The sequence below is a fragment of the Chrysochloris asiatica genome, unplaced genomic scaffold (genome assembly GCF_000296735.1).
Source record: "Chrysochloris asiatica unplaced genomic scaffold, ChrAsi1.0 scaffold00042, whole genome shotgun sequence".
Classification (NCBI taxonomy): Eukaryota; Metazoa; Chordata; class Mammalia; order Afrosoricida; family Chrysochloridae; genus Chrysochloris; species Chrysochloris asiatica.
The window spans coordinates 13357513-13379187 of NW_006408560.1; the positions used below are offsets into that span (position 1 = coordinate 13357513).

General features: G+C 47.5%; 1 protein-coding gene across 2 annotated transcripts in view; it reads right to left on the minus strand.

Annotated features, from left to right (window-relative positions):
* KCNN3 (potassium intermediate/small conductance calcium-activated channel, subfamily N, member 3) overlaps positions 1-12514 on the minus strand; it is a 280297-nt gene extending 267783 nt beyond the window's left edge. For both annotated transcript variants that reach the window (XM_006861510.1, XM_006861509.1), the window contains exon 1: positions 11615-12514. In XM_006861510.1, the coding sequence (XP_006861572.1) occupies positions 11615-12514 (900 nt within the window). The remainder of the gene's footprint in view (positions 1-11614) is intronic.
* Positions 12515-21675: the final 9161 nt, after the last annotated feature.

The following is a 21675-nucleotide window of genomic DNA, read 5'->3' on the forward strand; positions in this document are numbered from 1 at the left end:
CAGGAGAAAGATGAGGCTTTCTGCTCCCGTAAAGATTTACAGCCTCGGAAACCCTGTACAGGGTCACTATGAGTTGGAACTGACTCCACGGCACACAACCACCACCCTCAGCAACTACCCTTTTGAACACCCACCTCCCTCCTCAGCACTGAACCTAACAGCCATTCCGCAGGAGAAAGATGAGGCTTTCTGCTCCAATAAAGTTTACAGTCTCAGAAATTCTAAACAGGGTCACTATGAGTCAGAACCGACTCAGTGGCACACAACCACCACCCTCAGCAAGAGGAATTAAAACACCACTGTTTGGATCAAGAAGCTGCTGTGTTCAGCCATGCAGTTAAGTACTGTCAGGATTTGAACCCCGGTCTGTTAAAAGCCTGAACACTTTTAGGGAAGGAGTCAGCAGAAAGCGACACATTTGGTTGAAGGGAGATGTCCACAGATGACTCGAGTAGACCCTTTGCGTTCCCAGGACCTAAAAGAATGTCTGTCATACAGCAGCAGCTCAGGATATGTTCAGAGAAGGAGGAGAGGAATAATTAATCCCTGGAAGTTCTGGGTTCCAGCTGCCCCTCTGCCACTTACAGTGTTGAGGGCCTTGAACAAGTCAAGTGATGTCTCCGAGCTCTAGTATCTACAAGGAGGAGAACTGTCTGCATCACAGGGGAAGGGGAAGGAGGTCCTGACAGGGGTGGGAGAGAAACATGCACTGCACTAGAGTCCTCAATTCTCATTCTAGAACCATCTTTCTTGACAAGGGGCTGGGTGCCATACTTGGTCAGATATACCACTGCTGCCCTCAGGGACCTCTCCTGGACACCTCTGAAGGTAGTAGCCAGACCCAGAACAACATGCCCACCCCAAGCCCTCACCTTGGGAGACAGGAAACATCAACCGTGTCAGCTATCAGGCATTCCCACATGTGGGAGCTATTTGGGCACAGAATTGTTGTTGTTACATGTCTAGTCAGTTCCAACTCATGATGATAGGGTTTCCAAGGCTGTAAATTTTTGCAAGAGCAGAAAAGTCTCATCTTTCTCCTGTGGAGAGTCTGGTGGCCTCAAACAGCCAACCTTGTGGTTCGGAGTCCAGTGTTTATCCTAAAGAGCCACCTCACTCCTGGGGACAGGATAGGCAAGCTAATATCCTACCCACTGGAAATCAAAAAAGAAAGGAAATGGCTAAAACTCCATTTGTCAAAATCAAGAATTTTCTTAAAAGGGAGAAAATGTTTTGCAAAAATCCCTATTCATAGAAAGTTGCAAGGATGCATACGGGTGCAAACACAGGCAAAGGCGCTAGAAGGAACTCCATTTATTGGTAGCCTGAGATGTGACAGGCACCAGGCTAGCCTCTTATTCAACCATTAGCATATTTAATTCTCACCAGGCTTACAAATGGGGAAACTAAGGCTTAGAGGGCTTGAGCCACTGGCCTTAAGGTGAGCCAGCAGAAAAGGGCTGGACCAGAATCAGCATCCAATGCAGGCTCTTCCCACCTCCCAAGAGGACCTCCTCAGCTTAGAGCAAGTCCATTCAGTGGCCCATCTGCATCCTCCTCTCTACTGGCTGTGTGACCCTGGGCAAGGACCCAACATCTATGGACCTTTCCATCTGTGCCCTAAAGTCAAACACTAAACCACTGGCCCTTGTAGAAGCTGGTCTGCTGGCCAGGTGCCTATGAGCTGTTGTGGATGGTCTCTAGCCCACTCAGCTCTTACAAGGGAGCATCCGTTAAACCAGCTCTCCTGTTCATTTGACACTAAGTACCATGTCTGTCCTTTAAGAAAGATGCCCAACAAGCTGACTCAAAATAACAGATGCCAATTTGCATATTATTTCACACATCATTTGCATGTTGTTCATTTAGTGTCACCAAGGTTCTGCTCAGAATACAACTCTGGTTACCTTGTGACCAAGAATTGTAGGGGAAAAAAAAAAAAAAAGAATGACTCCCACGCCAGGCAAGTCTTGCTACACCCAGCTGCCCTTTGTGCCTTTTGACGCCAGCCTGGGGCCATCCTGGTGTCTGAAGTTAGTTAAAATAGGGCAGAAAGAACCTCGACTACTAGGCCTTCATCCTAGGGTCCTCAAGAAAGATACCCCTGTCTCAAAACTTATAAGCAAAGCTGTGTTCTCATGAACACACATCAGGAAAGCCCCAGCCTTCTTTTTCTGGTCCCTGGTTCTGCCCCAGGTGATTTCTCTCTCCCTGGGGCTCCACTCTCTCACCCTCTTTCTGCCTGACCTTCCTCCAGGCCTCAGCCTCTGGCCTGACTCTGTGGCTTGTTTTTGTTCTCTCTACACCTGTCTGATTTACATGCCCACACCCAATTAATTAGCCTGGGTCACAGACTGCCAACTCTGAGTGTGGAATAATTGGGCTCTAGGGGGTCAGAAGACTCAGAGGTCAGGCCACCTCTACAATCTCGCCTTCCGGAAACACCCACTTCCTCTCACTGGGCAGATCTACCACTGGGGCCTATCTAGAAACATGACTGGGAAGTGTGACACTCCAAGGCGAGGCCATTGATTTTATAAGGAAGGAAGCATGTTCCACGTGCTCTCACCTCTCCCAGAGCCCTTTATCCTAGCAAGGGCACCATCTTCTCTGCAGACACTTGCAGGGCAGGGTGACAGTCTCCAACTTCTAGTGATTAATAAAAACAACTGCTAGCAGATACTGAGACTCAGTGTGTATGTGCCTTGTGCTGGCTGCTATGCTACAGGTTATTGTTGTTAGCTGCCATCGGGTTAGCCCTCAGAATAAAGCACTGTCGGATCCTGTACCACCCCCATGATAGGCTGGGTTTTGGATTGTTGTGATCCATAGGGTTTTTACTGGGTGACTTCTAGAAGCAGGTCACCAGTCTTTTCTTCCTAATATGCCTTAGTTTGGAAGCTCCACTGAAACCTGTTACGTATCACAGCAACACACAAGTCTCCACTGACGTGGTGGCTGCTCATAAGGTACACTGTCAGGAATTGAACCAGGGTCTCCCTCTTAGAACGCAAGAATTCTACCACAAAGCCACTATCACCCTCATGCTTTCAGTGTTGTTGTTGTTGTTATGTGCGTGGAGTCAGTTCCGACTCATAGCGACCCTGTACAGGGTTTCCGAGGCTGTAAATCTTTACTGGAGCAGAAAGCCTCATCTTTCTCCTGTGAAACAGCTGTTAGTTTCGAACTGCTGACCTTGCGGTTCACAGCCCGATTAGTAACCGCTAGGCTACCAGAGCTCCTTATGCTATCAGCAGGGCTTATGACTTCCTCTTGAAATCTTAGGAAACAAGCTTCAAGTTCAATAAACTCCTAAGGCCACACCACTGGCATGTGACTGGGTCAGAATTAAGCCCAGGCATCAGTCTTCAGAGGCCAAGCCCTTAGTCACCATGTCAGGCTGCCTGTGCAAAGTAAGGTCACCTCAGAGAAAACAAGACCACCAAATCTTCAGAGCCTGAGTGTGAAGAACTCAGACCCTGGCAATTACAGATACCAGTGTTAACCCATCATCATGGTGCCCTCATCCTTGGCATGAAAATGAACGTTTTTGCTCCCTGCTCAGAACCTCCCAGGATGAGACCCAATCCCATCAACTTTCCCAGTTTTCTCTCTCCTTCCCTGCCTACCCTTGTGTAAGCCACACAGCAGCAGCTTCAAGGTGCCTCAAATGCCCAATTGTTTCTTACACACTCTGTCCTCTCTGCCCAGGTTCCCAATGTTCTCAAAGTCAGAAATGTCACCTGCCTAAGATCCCCCTCTAGTTCTTCTGGGACCACCCCAGACCTCCCCTCTTACAGGGACTCTCCCTAGCCTGAATGACAGTAGTCTCCTTCTTTGATGTCCCCAAGTACCTTGTAACATACCACAACCCACAGTGCAGTCTGGATGATGTTGCCTGGGTGCACATCTGACACCCCCTCAAGAACGTGAGGTTGAGGACTCTAAGTAGCTTGTCTTGGCAGTGGAACATGATAAATGTCTATTCAGCAGAACCAGATTACAAAGTCTCAAAGCAAGAAGGTAGTTTACCATCAGAGTTCAACTCTCATTTTTAGCAAAACAAAGGCCCAAAGAGGTTAGGCGACTTGACAAAGGTCACACAAGAAGCTGGAAGCAAGAGGTGGAAGCACCTCTCCAGTACTCCTTCAAAACAGAGACAGGTCTATTTCTATTTCAGCATTAAATCCTGCTGACAGTGCTAAGCAAAGCCTGTGGTGCAAAACATAAGGAGGGAAGTAGGGAAATGGGACTCAAAGATGAAGAAGAATATTCAGGAATCAGAGATGGAAACACCCCCAGAGGTCCCCTCACTCAAATCGCAGCAGAGGTTTGTGGTGGGGTTTGGAACAGGAAAACAAGCGCTGCATTAAAGTCCTGAACTCTTATTCTAGAACCCTCTTCCCTGAGGTGGGCACCTGGAGTAAGTTCCTCAACCTTTCTGCAGCTCACTTTTCTCATCTCTGAAACATGGCTGAATGTAACTAGTCCCTGAGACCGTTGAGGTGAGGGACAACAGCAGGAAAAAGCTTTGTAAGATGTAAGATACTGGGCCCACACGAAGTGAAGAGTAAGGGAGAGTGAGAGAGGCAAGTGAGCTGTGTGTGGAAACAGCAGTCAGGTTTGGGGCCGTTAGGTCTCCGTGGGTGGCAGTGGGGGTGCTACAGGACTAGAGGAAGAGCCCACAGAGGCACATGGGATCAGACCAGGCTGAGTGACAGGCTCTCATTCTCTGTAATCCCCACATTTACCCTCCTGAAAGCTTTCCCAAGAGCAGGTGGGGAGGGATTACAAAAGGTGACCATTGGCCTCTCCACAATCTCACCCTGGGTGGTTCTCCTCACCCTGGCCACCCACCAGACATTATCTTCTCATGAATTTCCCAACCATTCCTTCCCATCTTTTGCTAAAGTTCCTCCCATCCCAACACTGCACCATGGATCTCAAGTCCAGAAGCCTTGATTTTTCTCTCATCAAAAACGATAAACAATTTACCCAGCAGCAGCGGGCAAGGGGAAGGGTGTGTCAGCTTGGTTCAGTGATTTCATCTACAAAAGACGGTTATGACCACCACCTACTTCAGGACTCTGTGGAAAACAGGTCCAGCATTCAACAAACGGGCCTGGCCTTCCCTCTCCTGTCACTCAACAGCATTTGTGCACAGGATGCTGTACTGGGCACAGAGGGGAAGCCGTGTGGTCCCTGCCCCACCCTACCTCCCCTCCTTCCTCCTGGATCCCAACTGAGCTCCTGCAGGTGGAACTACAGGGTGGAAGGAGGAGGCACCTAAAAACCCATTGGCCTCCTCCGGACTTTCCTCACAGAAAAAAGGGCACTAGAATTTTCCTCGACCCCCACCCCCAGCTCCAGAGAACAGCAGGTCTTAGAATTCCCCACCCTCATTATTTAAAGAGAACTAGGTGGCTTTCTTCTTTCTCTCACTCCCTTTGGGGTTTTGAAAGAAAGAGAAGAAAAACAGCTACGAATGGGCACGCTGGTCTGCCTGCCACTGAGCTGAGTAAAGCAGTATTTCATCAATATACCTCCGCCCCCTCACAATTCCTCTCTCACTCGCTCTCTCTCTCACACACACACTCATCTTCTCTCCCAAATGTGCTTTACAAATAGCTACAACAAAACCAAAAGCTCTCTTGTTCCCTGTGACATTTCTATCCAGGCCTCAGCTTCACTGCTTTGTGTTTTGTTGTTCTTCACCTTGTATTTTTTTTAAAGCATGTCTTTTGATCACAGCCTCACAAATTCCCCTTCCTGAAAACACAGTAAAGGAAATGCAAGGCCATCTACCAGCTCTCTAATTAGCCTGTGCTGCAGATAAATGCCCCCAGCAATTACACTGGTGCCCAAGCACCCGGACAGCACCGCTTGTCGGGAAGGGAAGTCCGGATGTGTTATGAAGTCGTTCCCCCAGGACAGTTATAAATAGTGTGATGACACGCAAAGGATAAGCATATATAAGAAGTTAGCTGTCCCCTCTGTGGATTACAAACACTTGGCTCATTTGCAGACCTTCCAAAAGGTTATAAATAAAGTTGCCACCATCCGGGGCAAAAGAAGGGCATCGTTTCCAGGTTCGAAGAGCTACTCTTGTCTTCCTCTATACCAGGCACACAATGTGGCCTGTAAAGATAAAGCATATACCTGGTGGCCTTTGGCTGCTACCTTCTGTCTGTAGTCAAATCATTTTATAAAGAATTTCCTCCTTCTGCGTTTCTCTCCTCAGACAAGACCACAGGGAAGGCCCAAAGAGGTATCTGTCCTATTCCTATTTTACCAGCATGCTTGAAACTGCAGGTCCTGGTTCTCTGTGGCATCTTCCCTCCACACAGCAGAATCTCCCCTGTAGCACCAGGAAACCCACTCACCAGCCAAGGCCAGGCCATTAAGTTCTCCTGGGTGGTGATTCTCCATTCTAGCAAAACCCTCTTGTCATGAGTAGAGTCCGTTTCCTCCATAAGACTGGGGAACAGAGTCCACTCCCTTCTTCCTACAACAGATCGATGATTGAAGGTGGTCTTCCTTCTCCGTGACTAGGGCAGGGCAGAGGGTAATGATCTGATTCAGTTATTGGAGCTGGAGGCTGGGGAGAGGCTCATTGATCTCTGTGAGGTCAACAAAGACAAGCAGCAAGTGGGAGAATGAAGGACCAGGGACCAGGGCTCTCTTGGGCATGCAGAAAGGCTACAGCCCCATCAGGTGGCCTGAAGAAGGAAGATAACAAGGTATAAGCCACACCTGGGAGCTAACAGGGTGGCTGAGTGAGCACGTTCCCTCCTCTGCCCCTACCCTGAAGTTGCTCCAGCAACAAGACCAGGCAGGAGGAGCAGAGGGACAGGAAGTTAGTGGGAAGGGCAAGAGTGGGGCAAAGGGGGGAAGAGAACCAGATGTGCCTAGCGGGGGGTGGGGAAGTGGTTTGAGGTTGTGCAAAAATGGTAGGAAAGTGCACAGCACTTTCCAGCCTCCCCTAAGACGACCCAGAGCCTGAGGCCCCTAGAAACAAGGCCCACCAGTGAATGATTGCTAGCTGGTAAGAGGTGACAGCTCAGCAACCACCAGAGTGAGAGTGAGAGAACATACCCTAATTCTCTATAGACCCAGAGAAGAGGCAGTTTAAGGCAATGAAGTGGGTGTGCCCCAAACCAGCTGTAAAAGAACATTTAAAATGCCAAGTAGACCTTAAGAGTGCCTTATATTTTCTTTGTCCTAATGCTGACATAGTAGATACAGCCTTACTAAAATTTCTCAACTGTAGACCTGGACCTGCCACAGCATCTAAACCCTCTGAGAGCTAATCTACCTATTGTTTAAAAAAAAAAAAAACTTGGAATCTTCACACAGTCAGGGGTAGCCCAATACCATTAGGGCCATCTCAGGCATTCCTCTGACACTGGGCCTCAGGACACTGGGCAGAATAATGAACAGCTAGCTAAGTCTCCTGAGCGTAGAGCCCCACCTCCCCTGATTAGGGCTGATACCTCACAGGTCTCAGCCGAGCTTCCTCTCCCAAGTCATCACCTACAGCCAGTGAAGGTGGGAACCAGGGATCACTCAGCCCCGATTTCTCACCTCCTCACTCTGCTGGTTCTCTTTTCACGTTCACAGGACCCATCGAGTTCCTTCTGGAGAGAGTTAGGCCTGCCTGCGGGTGGTGGGGGAAGGGGAGAAAATAACCTTCTCCAGTAATAGACTACCAGCCAAAGACAAACAAACAGGAAGGCCACAAAGGAAAGGAAACTGTCCCCCAGACCTCCCAAGGACCCACTGAATATCTCTGAGTTCTCCCAGATGGTGATTTTTCATTCTAACCTAAACCCTCTTGTCACAAATAGAGTCCATTTCCTCCATGAGACTGGGGAACAGACCCCACAACAGCCCCATATTTAAAGGTGGTCTCTAGTCAGACTCCGGTACTTTCTTACAGCACTCCATTCACCAATCTTAGCTCCCAGCTTATTAAGAGTTCAACTAATCATAGAGCCCATTAGATAGATAACAGATGAAGAGATAGTTCTTTCCTTCTCATCTTCATTACTAATAACAATAAAAATAAACCTGTTGCCACAGAGTTGATTTTGACTCACGGCAACCCTAGATGTTACAAAGCAAGATGACTGCTTGTAATCTTTACAGAACCATATCTTTAGGCCTTTCTTCTGCGATGCCACTGGGAGGGTTCCAATCATCAACCTTTAAGTTAGTAATTCAGGACTAACCATTTGCACCACCCAGAGACCTTAACAATAAAAATAGACCCTAGTCAAGAAAATGTGGAACAAAACTCAAAATCCTATAATAAATCAGGCTTACTGGTCAAATAGAGACTGGTGGAACCCCAAGACTGTGGCCTTTGGTCACACTCAGGTCTGGAACTGAACTCATCTCCAGAGCTGGATTTCAACCAAGCAATAGATCAGTACATAGAGGGGCCAGCAACATTATACACACCACAGGATGGTCAACCATTTGAGATCAAAGGGGCAGCATTTACCCAAAGACAACATTCAGAAGGGTTGAGAAAGAAAAGACTGGAAACAGAAAACACAGGAAGGAAATGGAATAAGTGATATTAAATAGAAGAAATTACAGTCGTTAAGATGAAATGAAATGCGTGATTTGTTGAACGTAAAACTGATACTCGGCTCTGTAAACCTTCACTCAATTCACAATAATTTTTTTTTAAATAAAAAAATTTAAAGTTTGTTGTTTAAAAAAAAAAAAAAAAAAAGATCCCAATGGTTCCAGGGTATAGGGGAGGGAGAGTAAACACATATCAACATGGGTGAATGGGCAGGCAATATACAACCAGAGGGACATTGACAGAGGAAAGATGAAGAAAACAGGAGACACAGGAAGGAGGGTAAGAGTTAAAGGAAATAGAGTCAAATATTGTTAATTGGTGGTACACGGAGGGGATTGCAATCATTGTAATGAAGTAAAATATATGATTTGCTGAATGTAAAACTGATCGTCTGCTCTGTAAAACTTCACTCAACTCACAATCAAAAGTTTTGGGTTTTTTTTTTAAAAGACCCCACTTATTGGCATTGACACTATGTGGAGAGCCTTCCACTTATCTTATTTGATGCTCACAATCACTTTATGAAAGAAGAGTTACCCGTTCCCATTTCACAGCTAAGGAACAGGCTCACAAAAGTACACGACGCATTGAAGATCACAAATTTGAAAGAGGCAGAACTGGGATTCAATTTCATCCCAATTCTTTAAAGCTATCCCATTGCACCCTCCTGTATTCATGGGGTCTGGCACCTAGAAGGCACTCAGAAAACACTTGTTCCATAAATGACACAATGTGGAGGGATGGATTAGTGGAGAATGAATCTGCCAAGAGCAACCCCAAGGTGCACAAAACATGATCATCTCACCAGCTGAGGCAGGACCCCTGCATGCTGCCATCAGTCAGAGGGTCACCAATTTAGAGATGGGTGAAGTCAAGCACCTTGGGTCTTTTCGCCCTTTGTTCACCAGAGTCCACTACCCCCAGCCCTGGGAAAGTCCCATTTCTTGAGTATTATATCAGAAAGCACCTGCTCAGGCCAGGGCCTTTCCTGCCCTGTATGACCCTCCCCTCACACTAAGACAAACATGCACAGAACGCACACTGGCCATAGTCTGTAGGAAAAGTCCTTTCCCAAGAACCGTGATCATGGGTAACACTAATGAAGCAGGTGTCAGCAGTGCCCCTACCACCCCTAGCACTTGTGTCCTCATCAGGCTCCCCCAGCCAGTGCTCCTAGTCCCCAGGATGGTTGGAAGGAGTCAGACTGTAACAGCCACCAGAGTGGCTGTCATCCCTGATGAGGCTTGCAGCCCCATCTCCCTGAGCGCCCAGCTGGAGAGGCGGTTCTGAGAAGGCAATGAGCAGAGCTCTCGGCTCAGAGGCTCTTTACAGGGAATGACTAAGTGAGCTGCAATTTCCAGGGGAAACCCCAATCGCTCCTGCTCACTGGGGGGCTCAAATCATTGAGCTATTTAGACGAAGGCAGCCTCTAGGCACTGCCCTAGGCTGGGGTAGCCCTCTTAGCACAGTCAGGTCCCTGAGACCCTCACCCTGAAAGTCTTGGTTCTGGCTATTCAGGCAGTCTGACAGGTCCGCCCCACCCGTATCCATCCCCAGCCAAAGCGCAGGGCTGGGAATGAGGGAAATCCGATCAGCACCTCCTAGGTTTTTGCGGCTGGATTTCAACAAGGAATGTGACAGTCTCGCAGCAGCTGCGCCCTGCCTGAAACAAGCTCTATTTGAAACCTCCAACAGCTGAACCCCTCCCAGCTCCCCGCTGTCCAGCCTGGCCAGCCCTGGCCCAAAATGACAATTGAATCAAGAAATCCAAGCAACAAGTAGAAACACACACACACCAACAAATTGGGAGTGGAAAGCAGAGTGGGGTGGGAATCCACTTGTCCAACGATTCACAGGTCTCCCAGCCTGCTAGTCAGCAGCGGGAATGCTCCCTGGCACACAGAGCAGAGACAGACACCCACCTTCCTCAATCCCCATCCTTGGAAGCACGAGCTTCCTGAGCCCCCCTTAGAGAGGGAAACCCCTCCTCCATCTGGGGGCTGGAATCTTGGGCCAGCTCCCCTGCCAAAGCTGGTTCCTGCCATGCCTGCTCTCCATGTGAGCGCACACTCCCGCACTCACACACTCACACACACTCATCTTTATTTATCAGGGGGAAAAGGAGTTGGGGTGGGAGGGGGAGCCAGGCTGAGCCAAGAGCACACGGGCTGACGGGGACCAACCGACAAGGCAAGCCTGTCATCCCATCCGACGGAGAGGAGCACCCCACCCCCTACTGTCAAGGCAGCGCCCATCTGCTCTACCCGGGTAACACCTGTAGCCATTTTTGTCAGGGGATGTTTACGAGACAGCAGCAGGTTTATTCTGAGTCCTCTTTCCTAAGGGACAGGGCGCTGATTTCCTCCACCTATATTTTTACCCCATACCCTCCCTCCTATCCGCCCCCCTCCCGCACACTTCCCAGAGAGACTTGGGTCACCACGGGTGCTGTTATATTTTGCCTGGAGTCTCTTGGGAAAGAAGAAGGAAAGAGAAACTTGGGAAGAGAGATGGGGAAGCCAGATAGAGAGAAGGGAAATGGTTTGAGATTCCCCACCCCCCACCCAGACATTTATTTCTTTTTTATTCTCGGGAAAATGGAGTGGAGCAGGGAGGGGAGGAGAAGAGGGAAGTCTCAGGAACTGGCAAACACATCAAGACAGAGTGTAATTAATTGGTGCGTTAAGCTTCTGGGTTATGCTTTAGTACGAGTGAGCCAGAAGGAAAAATGATTTCTCAGAAGGGATTCTTTAATCCTCCCTAACACAGAGTCTGCAAATTAGACACAGTGGATGGGGATGCCCCCCTCCCCTCCCCGAAAGAAAGCAAGAAATGAATTCTCCAGGGATTAAGAAGGAAAACCATGGGAAGTTAGAGTGTGCAATAGAATGGAGCAAACACCTCTACCCACCACCACCTTTCTCACTCTCTTCTCTCTCTCTCTCTTTCATCCTCTCACTCTCTCACTACCTACATATGCTTTTGGTTTGAGGTATAAAGAGAAACCGCAGCCCCTACCTTTGAGTACAAACCCCAAGAAAGCTCAGTCTCTATCACCATAACAACAATTCCAAACATCCCAAAAATCAGAGCATAGTCACTCAGTCGCTTTCTCTTTTCAAACAGGGCCCTCCTGTGTCCCAGCTTATAGCCAATGTTTTGGTTTTTCCGCTTGTTAGCTTTGGGGAAGGTGGTGCTGCTGGCGGTGGTGCCGGCATGCTGGTGGTTGTGGGTGGCGTTGGGGTGATGGAGTAGGGTTTGGTGGGCATGGTTGTCCTCCCGGGAGGAGATGATGATCTCAGGGGGGTTGCTGGGACTGAAGAGCTGGAGGGGCTGGCCCTCAGGCTCTGCCTCGATGAGGTTCCTCCGTGAGGCGCTGAGGCGGCTGAGGGGCTTCATGACCCCACCACTGTACTTGCAGGAGCTCATGGCGATCTCAGTGAAGGGGTTGCTATCCCGCCGGTGCACCAGTGGGCTGGCCTGCCGGTGCCGGCTACCTCCACCAGGCCCACTTGTAGCTGTGGAACTTGGAGAGTGGCCAAGCAAGTGGTCATTGAGATTGAGCTGGCTGCCTTGCCTGGAGGAAGGGTGGAGGATGGCGGTGGAGTTGTACGAAGGGGGAGCCCTGAAAGCAGTGGGAGAGGAGTGCAGCAGGCCGGGGTGGACAGGCTGGCTCTGGAGTTGAGACAGTGGATGCAGTGGCTGCTGCTGTTGTAGTTGCGGAGGCTGAGGCTGCAGCGGGGGTCCAGGGGGCTGCTGGGGGGCTGCTGGTGGCGCTGGTGATGGTTGTGGCTGTTGCTGTTGCTGCTGCTGCTGTTGCTGCTGTTGCTGCTCATCCCCGGAGGATGGGCAGGGGCACTTGGGATCTTCATCCAGGTCCCCCACCCCCGAGTCATGGAAGTGCCCAGAAGTGTCCATCTTGGGGCCTGGCTGGATTCCCTGCAGCACAACCCCCCACCCCAAAGCCACCCTCGCTCCAAAGATGTCCTCAAAGAAAGCCAGGCATTCAAGCTCCCCCACCAGAGTCTTGGCTCCAATCCTCTCTCTGGCTTGCTTCGATTTTCTGGGATTGCCTGGTGTCCAAACGCTGCCACTCAAGAATGCATTGTACTGGGCAGGGAGGGAGGGCTGGAGGGGAGCTTGGAGAAAGAAGAAGAGAGGAAAAAAGAACTCTGTCTCAGGAGGTGGTCCTCTAGGAGCGTGTGAGGCCAGGCTCAGCTTCACTCTTCGCTGACTCTATAGCTTTGCTCTCCTCCTCCTGCCACCGTTATATTGTAAGCCAAGCCCACTTATTAGCAGCCGGTCTCATTGGCTTGGCTTAACTCTCCAACCACCTCTTAACTCCGCCCCCTACATAGGCTCCGCCCCAGAGGCGGATCCTGCTGGCCGCAGCTCCCAAGCCCCTGTGACAGCGCAGCGAGGACTGGGAGCTGTAGTTTTTGCTCCTCCGCCAGGGAGCTGAGGTAGCTGCCCTCTTTGCTTTGACAGGTATGGCAACACCCGGCAAGCCCACCGCTATAAAGGTTTAAGCTCGCGCTGTATGGTTTAGAGTGAGGCAGAGGGCCTCTTGAGGAAGGGAGCTGTGCGCTCTGATGCGGGGAGAAAAAAGAAGAGACAAATATTTATTAACGACCCGTGCTAGATAGGTTGTCATGCATTTTCTCTTACATACTCTAAGAGGTGGACATCATGTTCCCATTTTACAAAGGCGGAAACTGATGCTCAGAGGTGTTGAGTAACAACTTCAAGGTCATAGCAGCAGGGGGCACCCAAAGCATCCTGACACCAGGTGGATAAGCAGTTCACCTACCGTCACTGAGCGCTCCAGATGCGTGTACAGACGCCTCTCTGTTATTTCTAACTCTCACATCAACCCCCTGAAAATGATGTCATCATTTTCCTCTTTACAGATGAAAACTGTAAGAAAAAAAGCTCAAGCACAGATAACTGACCAGATGTCATCCAGCTTGTAATTAACGGTGGTGCTAAGATTTGAACCCAGGCTAGTCTGACCCCACAGCTCCCATACTGTCTCCCAATTTGCTTTCTGTGATGCCTCCAGCACCTAGCATGTGCTTTGTGGATATTACTCAAATGATGGAAGTCCAAGAGAAACCTTCAGAAAAGAACTGGCCTCCCCCCAGGAAGACGTATGAAGTGGATCATGGCCCCAAACCCTTCCCTGACAGCTGGGAGAAAATAACCAATCATTCTGGCAGGAAGTCTGAAGACCCCTGTGGTTACTGCCTTCCTGGTTTACACCACTGGGCTCTGAAAGTCAGAGCTGGGAACAGCTGCTGGCTTCCCAGGTTCAGAACTGTCATCATCAAGTATTTATTAAGCTCCCACTGTGTGCAGAGGGATTTCCAAAAGAATAGGATCAGATCTGCATTCATTTCCATTTTTAATAGCAGCAGCAATCAGATCAGTAAGAGAGTGTTAGGGATTCCCAGGTCATTCCTAGGGCTTTAAGAGGGAGGCATCTTCCTGTCTGGTTCCTACTGCCTCATCACCCTTTGGCCTCTGACCAGCACCTTCATGAATGGTAAAAAGGAAAGTTAGGAGAGCCACATACACATGCACACATACACATATGCTCATACACACCATATGCACACATGTACAAAGGTTTGCTCACATTCATACCTACATGCACATGTTTACACATTATGTGTACGTGTGTATATATACATGTACATGTGTGCACACATTGACCTGTACACAGTGAGCTTCTAGAGCACCTTTCCTGAAAGGTTAGGCAGCAAGTGGCCAGGTCAGGGAGGAGCACAGGTCACACAAATGAGATCAGAGCACCCTCAATGAGTCCATGTCTCCATGTTTGCAACTCCCTGTCAGCTCTGATAATCAAGAGCTAAGCACTCCATGTAATACAAGCCACAACTCTAAACACCTGAAAAATTATGATCATTCATGCATGATCATCTTGATTATTGTTATTATCAATGACATGTTCATTTTCACTCTACTACAAGTCCTAGTGTGGCACTGTAGAATAAGCCCTGGACTGCTAACTGAAAAGTCAGTGGTTCAAACCCACCATACACTCCTTGGAAACCCTATATGGGGTCTTTATGAGTCGGAACCAACTTGACAGTACTTAAAAGTCATAGAAGGAGCCTGGTGGCACAGGGGTTGAGCGTTCCGCTGCTAATCAAAAAGTTGGCTATTTGAATTGGCCAGCCACTTCCTGGCAGAAAAATGTGTCAGTCTGCTTTCATAAAATTACAGCCTTGGAAAGAGTTCTGCTCTGTCCTACGGGGTCAGCATGAGTCAGATTCAACTCAACAGCAGCAGGTTCTGTTAACAAGTCATGGCATCAGGGCTCAAAAGCATGTCTGGGGTCTCTGTATCTATGGGGTTTTCCATGATATTACAGACCTGCCAGTACCTACCCACCTAACCCCCTCCAACACATCCTTCTTTTCTTCCCCTTCCATATGTCTTTTTTACTCCCCTCCCTCTCTTCCATCCCAAAACAGAGTCACTTGTTTGGTTCAAGGCTCCAGATCACATATTTAAGACTAATAATTTCCTATATAGTATTGTTATAAATCAAAGACTGCAGTATGGCTTGAACCTCAATGTAAAGAAAACGTAAATTCTCACAGCTAGACCAATAAATAGCATCATAATAAATAGAGAAAAGATTGAAGTTGCCAAAGACTTCAATTTGCTTCTATCCACAATCAACACTCATGGAACAGCAGATGTGACTAATGCAGTCAAGAAATCAAATCATGCATTGTATTAAACAAATATGCTGCAAATGACCTCTTTAAGTAGAGCAAAGATGTCACTTTGAGGACTAAGATGCACCTGACTCAAGCCATAGTATTTTCAATCACCTCATATGCATGTGACAATTGGACAATGAGTAAATAAGACCAGAGAAGAATCAATGCATTTGAATGAATTAAGGTGTTGGAGAAGAATATTAAAAGTACCATGCAGGTCAAAAAAACAAACAAATCTGTGTTGGAAAAAGTACAGCCAGAATGCTCCTTAGAAGCCAGGATAATGAGACTTAGTTTCTCATTCTTTAGACCTGTTGTCAGGAAGGACCAGTCCCTGGAGAAGGACATCATGTTTGGTAAAGTGGAGAGTCAGCAAAACAGAGGAAGACCCCCAACAAGATGTATTAATACAATGGCAGCAAAATGGGCTCAGTGCTGGCTACCAGGATGTGGTGGGTGGGATGAGGGGAGGGAGGGGAAGGTGGAGCACAGGGTAGGGAATAGACACAGGATAGTTTGGGTGCTAGGGAGGGGGCAATACACAGGAAGGGGGAGAGAAATGGAAGAACAAGGCAGATGGGAGAACAATTAGGCAGGTTTGCATGGGCTAAGTGTGACAGAGGTAAATAATGATGTATGCACAACCTTGGAACAACAGGGCTCTGGGATACAGGGATTGAGACGTGGTTGGAATGGGCAAAAGGAGGAAATAATGTTAAGATACTTGGCTGTCTTTTGAATCTTGGTTTCCCTGACATACCATTATAAAATGCACATTTGAGGAGGAGAGAAAGGAATAACAAGAAATATTGAAAGCTTGTAAGTCTGTCTTCTGCCTATAAATGATTGGAATACCTAAAATGGGGCTACAAAGTGCCCAGTGAGGAGACTTCCTGAGGAGCCTCTGCATTACATAAGACCACAGGTGGAATCTTGATCCCCATTCAGAATCTTCTGAGGTAGGAAATTTCCACTTGAAAGAACAAGCAGACCAGCTTGGAGCAGCTAGAAGAACAGAAGATACTTCTTGAAAGAAAGACCAACAAGAAAAATACAAAACAGTAACAGCAGTCTGACTGATTACCACAAGAACAAGCAAGTTGTTTGCCCAGGAGACATCAAGGCAAGTGGTTGGGTCCCCTCAGGGCAAACCCCCTTCCAAGACTAAGACTCACGGGGAATACACAAGCAGACATGTGCTCTGATTAGTGACCACATTTGTCACAGATAAGGGGAAGTGAGGGAAAAACAGCAATGAAGCTGTGAGTTAAGCCCTACAACATTCAATAGGCTCCTGTGAACCCCGGGTGGAGTCCTGGTTGGCCAGCAGTATGGCAAGACCTGGGGACTCTTGGGCCCAGAGTCAGTGACATAGCCACAAAGGACTAAAGTGGAGAGTGAAGCATTACATCCAGCTGATAAGAAGAGAGGGCATATGCACAAGAATACCCACACTTGCAGATAATACCCATTTGACCTGGCTTCAATGGCTGGATGATCAAAGCTCAACTAGAAGAAGAAAGAAGAGGAAAAAAAAGAGTAATCTGATACTCTTTTGATGAACCTGATCTACACCTATAGATGCAGTAGCTCAAAAGCGGGAACAAATCTTTACAGCAAGGATCATTCCCACCTCCTCGATACACAGAGTAGACAGGAATGGGCAACTTGCGGGGGCTACAAAGGCAAGAAGTGACTGGCTTACAAGCTTTCAAGAGGGAGCCTAGATGCAGAGGGCGTTGAGGAAGGTAGAATCTCCACTGAGTAGTATCCAATCTCTCTGGGCAGGGCTGATGAAAGGAGATGGGGATAGGTCTCTTGTGATACAATTGTGAGGGCTGAAAATGTAAATGTAGATGTTTTGTAGCAAAAGAAGGGGAGTGATTGACTTTGCAATCCAGGAGGGGAGGTCCTTGGGACCATCAAGGGACAAGAGCAGAGTGCGAGATCCTACCCAGAGAAACAGTGACACCAGAGATGAAGGCAGAGATGATGTAGAGAGAGGAGACTCTAGACCCAGCTGGGGACTCTAGACCCAGAGAGAGAGAGGGGCTGTGTGCAGACAACCGACCGGAGGGGGTGGGGAGCAGGCTTGCAGGGTATACCCTTTGGTTGGTTGATGATGCATGGAGGGGATTGTAACCATGACAGCAATGAAACAATATACGATAGGATGAATGTAAAGCTAATGTTCTCTCAAGTAAACTATCACATAATTCACAATACAACATTTTTTTAAAAATGGGCTCAAACATAACAACAACGGTGAGGATCATGCAGGACCAGGCAGTATTTCGTTCTGTTGTGCATAGGATCACTAAGGGTCACAAGCAACTCAGTGGCACCTAAAAACAACTATGTTATGAGTCTCAGAAATGTGTTTTTAGGATTGGTTTTCTGTGCTGCAGACAGCTTCTAAGCACTGAAAATTCAAGTTTCAAGGAAAGACATCAGCCCTAGGAATTTCTGTGCCACCCGCACCCTCCAGTCTTGCCTTCCGCTTTGGCTGACCTTTCTGGGTCAGCTTCCTGCCTCCAGTTCACCTGGCTATGCTGACTGGGTCCAAATGGGGCCTTTTAAATTATGTCCTGCTGGGGGTGAGACCCCAAGTTATGCCAGAGCCAAGAAACAGAGGTTCATCTGGGAATGACTGGAGCCTGGCAACTGATGCCACTGAGGCAGTTCACACCCCTGTCATGACTGAGATGGAGGACAGTATTGTGGTTAGACCGCGGGCTCTCCCATCAGCTGCCTAGGTTAGCGCTTCCCTCTGCCACCTGTTGTGGCCACAGCAAGATACCTGCTCTCTGATCCTCAGCTTCCTCCTCTAGCTAATGCCTTTGGAAAAGGGTTAAATACAAGTCATTATGAAGAAAACACAAGGGATCCTGGTGTGGCGCTGTGGATTAATGCGCTGGACTGCAAAGTCAATTTGAACAGCAAGGTTGGCATTTCAAGCTTACCAGCTGCTTTTCAGAAACCCTATAAAGAGTCACTATGGGTCAGAACCAACTCGATGGCACTTAGCAAAAACAACAACATAAGGAAGACAATCCTATCCCACTACACAAAGCAGTCCTGAGCCCCTCATGGTATGACTGGGTTGTTGTTAGGTGCCATTGAGTCAGTACCAACTCATTGTGATCCTATGCACAACAAAACAAAACACTACCCGATCCTGGGCCAACCTCACAATTGTTGCCACTCTTGAGCCCATTGATGCTTCCACTTTGCCAATTCATCTCGCTGGGGATCTTCCTCTTTTTCTCTGGCCCTCCACCTTACCAAACATGATATTCTTCTCCAATGACTGGTCCCTCCTAACAATATGTCTGAAGTATGAAAGACAAAGTTTGTCCATCCTGGCCTCCAAGGAGCACTCTGGCTACACTTCTTCCAACACAGATCTGTTGATTCTTTTGGCATGAAGACGAGGGATATCATTGCTGATGTCCGATGGAACTTGGCTGAAAGCAGAGAATATCAGAAAGCTGGCTGGTACTGGCTCAAAAAGTCAGCTGTGCATGTGTCTCTTTCCAGCTCCATGTTCAGTGTTGGTAGCTTAAAATCAGCTATGGTATACGTGTTTACACAACAGAAGTTGGCAAACACTGCAAATCAAGGGTTGTTGTTGTTTTTTCCTCTCTCTCTGGAAAGTCAGTGTTGAATACTTACTGGCCGCTAGACATTTACTTAAGGATCACAACAATCCAATTCCATTGCCCATGGGGGCTGACTTGACAAGAGCTAGCAACACCCAAACATTCACCTGCACACGACTGCTGCATATCCCATATCATTCTATACAGATGGGCACCTCACCCTCCTCCAAAGACTGACCAAGCACTTCCTCTTCTCCTTGTCTATCACCATCACAAGCTTTGCCACTTGCTTACTATATGACCTTGGGCCAGTTGCTTAACCTCTCAAACCCTCAGTTTTCTTAGCTCCAAAACGTGGCTCAGGTCAAGTGCCTTTGTAACTAACTGTAAAGTGCCTCCAGGTTAATAACTCCACCAGGAGTTCATCAACCACAGGGTTTTCCATCATGTTGGATTTTCCATTCTGTCCAATACACCCAGTGCTCTTCCAAGCATTTCTGGATGTCTACAGCTCCTGGTGTGGCGCTGAGGGTTAATGTGCCAGTATGCAAAGCCATTTGAACTGCAAGGTCGGTGGCTCAAGCTCACCAGCTGCTCCTCGGAAACCCTATACAGGTTTGCTATGGGTCAGAACTGACTCGATGGCACTTAACAACAACAACAACAGCTCCACTATAGAGCTCTGGTAGCATAGTGGTTACAAATCGGGCTGCAAACCTTAGGGTCAGAAGTTTGAAACTGCCATCTGTTCCATGGGAGAAAGATGAAGCTTTCTACTCCCATAAAGATTTATAGCCTCGGAAACCCTGTACAGGGTCATTAAGAGTCAGAACCAACTCCACAGCACATAACAACAACAGCTCCACTATACATGACAATCACCCACTTCATAGATGAAGAAACTGAGGCTTTAGAGAGATTAAGACACTTGTCCACAGTCACTAATAAATGGCAGAACTAGAATTAAACCCAGGTCTGTCTGACTCCTAAGTTCAAGCACTTTCCATGCATCTTGAAACTCAACTCAATAGGATTCAGTCTTACCAGTATTTACTCAGCGTCTATTATGTAATACATGTAACTTCCCCTCAAGGAGTTTATAGCCTCACTGGAGAGACAAGCTATACTCACATGGGATGAGAAAGAGCCATGATAGAGATCCCAAAGTGTAGTAGAGACAGTAGAGTTCATTGAATGCAGAGGATAGTCCAGGGAGGCATCATGAAGGTGGTGGAATTTGAGACAGACCTTGAAGAATGGACAGCAATTTAGCAACTTCTCAGAAAAAGAAAACTAAAAACTAGACTCTTCAGTCTATAGAGATGAAGGTCATGGGAGTATGTTGAAAGTTTCTTACTTCAGCTAGAGCAACGAGAGTGAACAAGGATATATACAGCAAACCCAGGGAGGTAAAGGTGACCTTTAGTCACATCAGCTCCTCACCAAGCATGCTGTCTATTAGCCCCGTCTTCTTTTCCAGTCTCATTCCTCAGCACCTCCCAGAAATACTAACTTCTTGTAATTCCCCCTCTAAATTGTGCTAGCCACACTTGCAAGTTGTTGCTTACATTACTTCCCGTGCCTGACATGCCCTTCCCCTGCATCTTCATGGAACACATTTCTCCTTGCCCTTTAAGATGTGGCTCACAGGTCTTTTTTTCAGACATCTCCCCTGGGCTTCCAAATCCAGATCAGGGTCCACCTCCTGTGTTTCCAATAGCTGTGTAAACCTCTACCGCTGCGTTTATCAAACAGTGATGCTTCTATTTCTTTGTATGTTCTTCCCCACCCATTAGACTATGACATCTTGAAGGGTAAGAAGGGTGTTTTGTTCATGCTGTGTCTATAGCTCTTGCACAGAGCCTCACATACAATAGATGCTTTATAAAGATTAATCAAATGAAACTAAACTTGAAACCTGGAAGAGGTCATTTGGAAGTGAATTAGAGGAAGTCATAGTACTTTTAACAACAAATAATGACAACAGTTTCCTCATCAGTAAAATAAGTGAAGTAGAAGAGATGATATCTAAGATGACTCAGCTTTAAAATTCTGCTCTCTGTGGTCTGTGGAATTTGTTACCCCAAAAAGGTAGAACTGACTGGAAATAATTTTAAGAAGAGTTATGATTTATAGTTTACGTGAGTGTCTTCCCTACTGGGCTGTGAGATCCTTGAGCTGCACAGAGAAGGGATGTAATTTGCCTCTGTATGGACAGTACTGAGCAGGGTGCCTGGCTATGGACATACTCACTAAAGGTTTATTGGGTGGAGGGAGGGAGGAAGGCAATGAGTGAGTTTAGATACAATGACAGAGAACTGTGGGTTTTTAAGAAAACCAGTGATGTTTGAAAGGTATCCTCAACCTTCCAGTAAAATAGTACCATGAAGAACAACCATGCCCTTCCCCAGACCCTGGATGGTTTTGGCTCAAAGCCAGTTTCTGGGTTGAACAGTTCATTGGCCCATCTGTTCTTATGTAGGAGCCATGTTACTGGATCAATCAATGATATAATAATAAAAAAGAATCCCTGTGTTTACACAATACTTTATAGTTTTTCAACTACTTCCACATACACACTTAATTTCCACCTACTGGCAACCATGAAAAGAGAGTCAGGGAAGTTCTATTACTCCATCCTTCCCAATCTAACTCCCATAAACTGAAGTGTAGAAAGGTCTAGATGACTTTCTCAAGATAATCAGTGAGTTGTGGGCTTGAA